This window comes from Limulus polyphemus, unplaced genomic scaffold (genome assembly GCF_000517525.1).
Source record: "Limulus polyphemus unplaced genomic scaffold, Limulus_polyphemus-2.1.2 Scaffold245, whole genome shotgun sequence".
In the NCBI taxonomy this organism is placed as follows: Eukaryota; Metazoa; Arthropoda; class Merostomata; order Xiphosura; family Limulidae; genus Limulus; species Limulus polyphemus.
The window spans coordinates 695241-704322 of NW_013665855.1; the positions used below are offsets into that span (position 1 = coordinate 695241).

Here is a 9082-nt window from a genome sequence, read left to right on the forward strand (position 1 = left end):
AAAATGAAAAGCTGAAATATGAAGGAAACACAAACAAGCCCCCATAGAGATAAGTAGAAAGAGCATCCCTCATTGACATTCTGTTTGATAACAAGTGTTACCACTTTAAAGATATCTGTGACAGATCATCATGAAACATAAATATATGGAGAAAATAAACTGTCAATATCACATCAATAGGAACAATGTCAGAATTTATTCAAATGTCCTCTGGTAAGAGATTAGATTGAAATCTGTATTGGTGTAACTTTGATTTAAAAGTGGAATACAAAAAACTCAATCAAAGTAAAAATAAATAAGCAATGTGTTTAGATGAACATAAAATATACATTTGTGACTTTTTTTTCTTCTAAAAATCAAATTAAAAAATAAAGCAACAAAGATATCCACAATAGTACATTTACTTAGGTAAAAGTTACATCTAACGAGGTTGTTATACCTCGTAAGAGGTAAAGAATGTCTATTAAATTAACTAACTGGTTCCTATTTGTTCATTCTACGTGTGTGGAGCAGTTTTTTTTGTTGCAGTTAAAGTGTACAGAAACAATGCATATTAAGTTATAATGTTTGTTATGGTAACTTAACCAACTGTTTTCAATGTTGGTAATTTCAAATGTTGTTTTGCTCATTTTTTTCCCCTAGGTAATTTTAGCTTCTTGTTAAATTTCATGTTAAAGGTACACAGACCCTTTTTACTGTGGCCACATTCCTTTTTGATTAATTAGTTTGGTTTGTTGTTTAGACTTACAAATTGTACATTTATACTTAAAAACAGGATTTCTTCATAGTGTAATATAGTGAAGAAAGCAATTGTCCAAATACCTGTAGCATTAGCTTCCCTGTCTTCTTCTTTGTTTCCCATAAATGTTGATGTTGAAATCTCACTTGTAGCCGTAGAGATACCAGAATCCTGCATACTATCAGTGTGGAGACTTTTATTTTCTAGAATAGTGTAATCCTCTTCTTGGAGAGGCAGAACTAACTCACTCCCTGAAATCCTGCATTCTGCCGAAGTACTCTCAGCAACTTTTTCTAACCCTCGAATTGCTGCAACAGTTACTGGCCTTTGCACTGATGTAACCACAGGCTCTTTTCTTAAGAAATCCACTTCCTGATATTTTGCTTTCTCTAGGCTTTCCTCTGAATCAGTTGATGTGATTGGTCCAAGGCGTGGTGAGACTGCCTTACCATTTCCTTCTGCAGAGCCAGTCAAATTAGCCGGATCATGAGAAATGCTACGAGTAATACTGTCTTTTTTCTTTTTCAGAACAGGTGCGTTAGCTACAAGTTCTTCAATATTTACAGGAGGACGAGTGATCGTTGGAGAAGCTCCACTAACGGTGGCTCGTCTCTGGACTGTAGCACGAGATTTTGCAGGAAATACATTGTAGTGGACTGGAAGAGCGGCATGCATAACCTGATTTTGTCCAACAGCAGTGTCATCAGGAAGGAATGCTGAATCATCCTCATCATCAGGTTCAGTTCTAAAGAAGGGTGGATGAAATTATTCCTGAATAATTACAGTAAAAAGGTGACATTAAAACAAAACAAATGATGTTTGTTAACAGATAACATTAAACTTCATTCATAAATCTTGTATTTTAATTACAGGCACCATATTCATATGGAATGTACGAGTGAAATTTATAGCTAACACAGTAATAGTCAATTTTCCATTTAATACTTAATGTAACTGTAAATGTTTTTAAGATTTTTTTCAATATATCATCTTATGTCAGAGTTAAACTTATTGAATTAAGGTATTATCTATTCATTACTTCTGACTGCGCAAGCTACATTTACACATAAAATTTCAAAGCTCAGAAGAAACAGAACACTACTTATGCATCACTAATTGGCATTTGAAGGCTTAACTGGTCAGATGTTTTTGGTATATCTCTGTACTGACTCTTAAGACCTCTCAACAATCTTGGATATGGATAAAACCTAACTGGCACCAAAAAAAAAACAACAAAAAACAAAAAAAAACAAAGTTCTCTCAACAAACCAATAAGAACACATTATGTGTGTGTGTGTGTGTGTGTATATATAAAAGCAGGAACTTTTATAGTTATAGTTAAATGCCAGAGAAGTATGTAGTGCATAACAATAAAATAACTGAGTACATTAAAAATTTACCCAATAATGACTAACTGGGGGCAGAAAGTTTGAATTATTTTATAGTTTAGGTGAATGTGTAAATCTAGGAAATATGCATATTTACCACTCATTGTGCACATTAACTAGTGTTTGTAAGATGTGCATATTTCCAGTTGAATAATGAAGCCTCACAAATCAACCGGTCAATGTGCACATTATTCAGTAGGAATTATGTATGTTAAGTAGACAATATGCAACATTATTTCATAGACTTCCATTATTTACATTCTTCAATGATATTGATTATATTATGCATAATATATGAATACTATGCAAATTATCCACTTATGCACATTCATGATACCAACAGTACTACTGTAGCAAGGCTGGCTGGGGTCAGAGCTGAAATATTTGTACCTTTTTTTTTGTAATTTCATTTGATCAATGAAAAATGTAGATACCTATTAAAATGAAAAGTACCTTTTAAATCATAAAAAATCTTGCATTTATTTGAAAAGTAACAGGATTAATGTATTTCAAACAAGATACTTTATTTACCATGATAGCTGGAAGTTGTTTAATTCTGTTAAGTTGGACATCTTAATACTAATCTTTTAAAGTTGTTTCAAACAAATCTTTTAATCATACCTAGATATCAAACCAAACAGTATGCTTAGAAATCTATTATTATAGTTTACTCATAAAACATGTTAGAAAATAATTATATATCAATGTGCTTCTTAAGAAATGGAGTACAAAGCACAAACTGGCTGAACAATAAGGCATTATCATCAGTATCACGTATTACTCTTCATTAATCACTGTTACTAATTTGGGGTCTAAAAATTTAGTTCTGATAATCATTCAGACCAAATTTCTTGAGTGCTTACAGCAAAACATTATGTTATCTATTCCTGATTTAATTACCTGAAAAACAACTAAAGGCCTAATTCAATCCCAAACAAGTACTCAATTTCTTGAATTGAATAAGCAATGTTCTATAGTGGCTGAACAAGGTTAATAAACACCAAACAAAACAGGCATTTTTATTTGTTTGTTTTTAGGTGCAAAGCTACACAGTGGGCTGTGTGTTATTTATACACACTGAGTAACAAAACCTGATTTTTAGTGTCATAAACCCTTAGAGTTGCTGCTGAGCCACTGAGGAGCAAAACAGGTATTGATAAGAACTAATAAAGGAACAAAATCCAAAATGTTTGAAACTTTCTCTTGCAAACATTATGCCAAAACCAAAACAAACAGTCTGAAATATTAAGCTTTTTTGAAACTTATCAACAAACACATCATGAAAAACCAAAACAACCAGATTGAAATATCAAACTTTTTGAAACTCATCAATAAAAACATCATGAAAACAAAAACAAAACAGTCTACGTTTTTTAAATTAATACCATAATCAGTATTCCCAAACTGTAGTGGTTGGTATCCCTAAAAGAATAAAACATAAAATTTCAGAGACCGATCACAGTACAAATAGCTCACCGTGTGATCACAGGTTGAGAATTCTGCTCTGGGTAAGCCTGAATGTGTAGAGAGCTACCTTCAGACCATTTGTGAACCTTTCCAAAGAAAGACTTCTTAGAAGGAATCCTGTACGGTCGAAGCACAATAACCTAAAGAACAAATTAAGAACATTTGTTGTCAGAAGTATTTTAAACAGAACAAAGACTTATAGTCCTGACCCAACAATCTAAACATATGAATGTATAAACTCTTGTCAAATAAATATCTAATGTGCTGATCTTTTGATCATTAATTGAAATATTTATATCTAATATATCAAAAATTGTTCATTGATTTTTTCCTTATGTTTTATAGCTTTAGATCACTAACTTACCTCCTATGATTCCAATAACATAATTACTTTTCACTTAAAAAACTGATGGGTTGTACTGCCATTATTACATTTTACACACACGGCTTTTATATAGACTACAAAATATATCATTTTATCTTTACATATTTAAAATATAAGTACAATAATAATGATTAAACTTAAGTCATACACACTATAAATACACATAATGTGTATGGATGATTGTATGTTAGAATTAAATTATTTCATCAAATACAAAAAAATTGGTATACAACATGAACTCCATGCTTCACACTCAGGTATTTTTTCAACAACATAAGCAGGTAGTTTTTAATCTATTCAACATACAGAATTAATATTTAGCTGAGAGGAGGTTTAAAATGCTTAAAGCAACTGAAATAATACAACAATTTAATAACATTTTCAATGCTCCTCCTTTTCTCAGCAACTGAAGCTTATCAAAGTAACAGTGATTTGTTTGTTGTTGATACAAAAGTACAAAATGGGCTATCTGTGCTATGCCCATCATGTATTGTATCTCAAAATCTGGCTTTTTAGAACTATAAGCTTTCAGACATACTGCTGAGCCACTAGGAGGCAAACCTAAATCTTAGGGACTTCTGGTCTGACTATTTTCCCCTGTGCACATAAGTTGCCCATAACAGTGACTCCAAAAGATGTAATTATATGGAATAATGCCCATAATAAAGAATATTATCCCTAACCTTCCACCAGTTTCTTTATTTATCAGGGCTTAACACTGACAGTTGTGTGACTGCCCAGGAAAAATGAAACTTTCATTCAGACAATTGGATTTCTCTAACCTAATTTTCTGATTGGACAAGTGAAAAATATCTGGATTAACTCCTGTTTTTGCACATTTTTTTTGAAAATTTCTGTCTTCCTCCTTTGTCTGTACCATATTTATCTTCAGCAACTTCCATCAGTTTTATTGCCAATATACAGTAGTGCATGTACAATTTTGTTACAAATCACAAAATGGTGGCTTACATAAGTTACTTTGAATAAATTTCAAAAAGTGCAATAACACTCAGCATCAACTAATAAAAAATGCAGATCATAAGAAGGAATATGAGAAGAAACAGGGGAAGAAGCATTATAGAGTCATGCTAACAGAGTTTAATGGGCAAATGAAAACTAATGCAGTCAAAACATGTTGCAAAATATCTTTGTTTTGCAATAATAAATAACTGTGGTTTAAAAAATGTATTACTTGTATTAAATAAAAATCTAATTAGCACGCACTTCACTTGTTTTAAAGTAATATATTCAAAACAAGATAAATGTTTGTACAAAAATTCTTTACACTATGGAGATCACAGTTGCACTTTAAACACTATACAGTTTTTGTCTTCTTGTTAAAAGTCCACACAGGTTAATTAAATTGCTTTACAATCTAGTTGACAAGCTGAATTATTTTTCTCTACTTTTATCACAATATTATTGGTGAATAATTGACTTATGTTGCCCCATGGGTTACCACAGTTGTGTCCTGAACTTCCAATAATTGTCTTCTTTCCATCAAAGTCCACTCAGGTGGGTTCAATCAGTTTAGAACACCCTTTAAAATATCAAACTTAAGGCTATTCACTCCCATGATAGCTAACTTCATGTTTTCTAACTTTTCTCTAACTAAACTTCTCATTCACTTGACTTTACTTTTTCTCCACTCCTGCTTGTTTGGTTGCTGCTGATGATGATGACAAAACCTTGTCGAAACGTTGTACATTTGTTGTAATGTTAAACTTATATTAAAGTTTTTCTTCATTATCCATTCAAGCCATCTCCAACCATTATTAGTCTCAAAGTGCGTCCCTCGTCATCAAATAGGCTTGCATAGCCGAGTTGCAGTTTATTATGAACTCAGAACAAGTTAGAATGATTGAAATGAGCCAGAGAACATACAAATTGGATTGCTGAGCAATGGAAAAAGTGTTATGGGCAAATGAATTGAAATTAGAAATTTTCTGGTCCAATCAACTTTTGTATGTTTAAAGGTGTAGCAGGAAATGCACAAAACATTTTTTATAAAGTGTTAATTAAGCATGATGGTAGAAATACCATAGTATGGAAATGTTTTGGTGATGATTCAGTTGAAATTTTGTCTCCAGAATCAAGAATGTAATAAGAAAAGGATAATAAAAGCATTTTACACTCGTATACTATTCAATCTGGTTTAAGTTTGTTTGTTTGTAGCTCAGTACAAAACTATACATGGGCTGTCTGTCAAATGGTTTAAGAAATATTGATTGGGGGATTTATTATTCAATTTTATTTATTAAATGGCAATATTTCACTTACTTCTCCTCTTTTATAGAATTATTGTTAAATATGCTGTATTTTTGAAACAACATTATGAATAAAACCAATATTCAAGCTGTAATTTTCAACACAATGTGAAATATAAAACAGTACTTTTAGTGACCCAAAACCTTTGAGTAATAGTACCAAGAACATTTAGAATTAAAAATTTTAAACACAGGTAGCAATGTGGATATTTGAATATGATGGAATAGATTAAAAATCAACACTTACCTGACCAAAGTTGTTTACATGTCTTGGTCTTTTCTTTAAAGTCAGGTGAGCTTCTGTTGGATGTTCCCGCATGGCATTTACAAGTCTTTTCAACTGCCATCCAACCTAGTATCAATTACAGAAACTATTTAAAGGTAGTATGTTAAATATTAAGTACTAAAACTATTATTATTGGGCTAGAGCTTTAAAAAATGTTTAGCTGGAATGCCATAGTAATCATTTGTAAATATTTTCTAATTCTTTTATATTATACTAACTTCATGGTTCAAAAAAGGAAAGTGGTTATTAGCACTTTAAATTGTAATTTTAGTGAATGACTTGTGAACTTATGACTGACTAAGAACGTAAAAACCAATCATTTTATATTTTTTTCTGAAAATGGATGGTTATCCGTTATGAGCGTTCAATGATTCACAAATTTATGCATCTTTTAAAAACAATAAGGTTTACCATCACTAAATTCATGTTCCATTTCTTAAACATTACAAATGTTACTTAAAAATATCGAATGAAAAATGTAGAAATAATACTTACAACTGTCTGGTAGTTTACTTGTACAATCTCATCTCCCTCTTCTATTCGTCCAGATCGATGAGCCGGACTCTGGAAGATTATATATGTTTAATGACATTTTAGGACATTTAAAGTCCAACAAAATAACCTGTCTAAAAGAACAACTTTTCATAATGTCAAATAACAGTAAAGATTGCTTTCTTATGAAAAATACGGTAGAGGGAAAAATAACAAATTTCTATTGAAATTATTTACAGAAAATATGAAACTTTTAAGACTGTGAACGTTTTCTTAACCTTAGTGCTGAAAGGAATACATAAAAGTCCTACAATTTCCTATAAATACAGTGAAATAATATAAAAATACTGTGTTGTACCTTGTGCATATATATTTTAGTTAATGAATTACATGAAAGACATCATAGATTAAACATTCAAGTCAGAGACTCCTTATCCTCTCAAATTATGCAGCTGAGTTTCCATACATTAAAAATAGCTTACTTTTCACTTGGTACTTATGAGGTAAACAGATTTGTTTTTTACAACAAAAAAATAAAAGCTATAAAGTAATTTGAAAAGCTTACTGAGACATTGGGTGTTTAAATATGATACAATAATAAGTTCAAATTAGCATTATTTTGTTAGTAACTAACAGAATCAGAGTTAAATGCTATTGATGTAGCTGTAATACTGTTTAAGCAGGTCTTCCTTTTTAACCAATAAAAGAAAAATGTTTACTAAGGAGACAAGAAGTTAAAAATGAAATTCAATTTCCATAATCTTTCAACAAAAATTCTCCCTCAGCTCAATTGTGATTTGCTAATAACTTATTTTAGTCATTAAAATGGAAGCATTTATAAATCAAATGTCAAAAGAGAAAGAAAATCTAATTCTGTTTAAAATTTGTTTACAGAAGAAACATTATACCTGCTAAATTATTTCAAAATCTTTAGTGACAAAAACATTTCTATTGTTTATCTTGGCCTACAAACAAACCTTTTATCTACATCTGGAAATTTGTGTGAGAGAACATGGCTAAATGCCAAAATTAGTTGATAAAATCAGCAATACACTTGTACTTTGTGACTGATTTATCATTATGTAGTCAAACTTCTACAAGTACTGCTATCAATTTAAAAAATTACTCTAAAAGTTACTGCCTGTTTAGACAGTAGCATGTTGGGTCTTGGGTCACATTGAAAGATTGAATTAAATTTAGAATATTAATGAATTTAGAGAATACATCAATTTGTACAATGTTTAATATAAAGAAGTAACATGAAAAACAATAATTTAACTTTACTGTACAATAGTAATAAATCAGCATGAAAAACAAGCATCAACTTGTACAATGCTTATTGTTAGATAAGTAACAAGAAAATCAAACATCTCGAACAATACTTAATTACAAGACAAAATGTAAAATAATCATCTTCTTAAACAATGCTTAATTACAAGACAACATGTAAAACAACCATCTTCTAAAACAATACTTAATTACAAGACAGCATGTAAAACAACCATCTTTTTAAACAATACTTTATTACAAGACAACATGTAAAACAACCATCTTCTTAAACAATACTTAATTACAAGACAACATGTAAAACAACCATCTTTTAACCAATGTTTAATTAAAAGACAACTTACATAAAAACAAGCATCTTGAACAATGCTTAATTACAAGACAACATGTAAAACAATCATCTTTTTAAACAATGTTTAATTAAAAGACAACTAACATAAAAACAACATCTTTTTAAACAATGTTTAATTAAAAGACAACTAACATAAAAACAAACATCTTAAACAATGCTTAATTACAAGACAACATGTAAAACAATCATCTTTTTAAACAATACTTAATTACAAGACAACATGTAAAACAACCATCTTCTTAAACAATACTTAATTACAAGACATGTAAAACAATCATCTTTTTAAACAATGTTTAATTAAAAGACAACTAACATAAAAACAAGCATCTTGAACAATACTTAATTACAAGACAACTAACATGATAAACAAGAATCTTCATGAACAATACTTAATTACAAGACAACTAACATGATAAACA

General features: G+C 30.2%; 1 protein-coding gene across 2 annotated transcripts in view; it reads right to left on the reverse strand.

Annotated features, from left to right (window-relative positions):
* LOC106478730 overlaps positions 1 to 9082 on the reverse strand; it is a 65291-nt gene that overhangs the window by 36908 nt on the left and 19301 nt on the right. For both annotated transcript variants that reach the window (XM_013939291.2, XM_022382383.1), the window contains exons 7-10: positions 7028 to 7096; positions 6494 to 6598; positions 3604 to 3734; positions 823 to 1484 (exon numbers count right to left, since the gene is read on the reverse strand). In XM_013939291.2, the coding sequence (XP_013794745.1) occupies positions 823 to 1484; positions 3604 to 3734; positions 6494 to 6598; positions 7028 to 7096 (967 nt within the window). The remainder of the gene's footprint in view (positions 1 to 822; positions 1485 to 3603; positions 3735 to 6493; positions 6599 to 7027; positions 7097 to 9082) is intronic.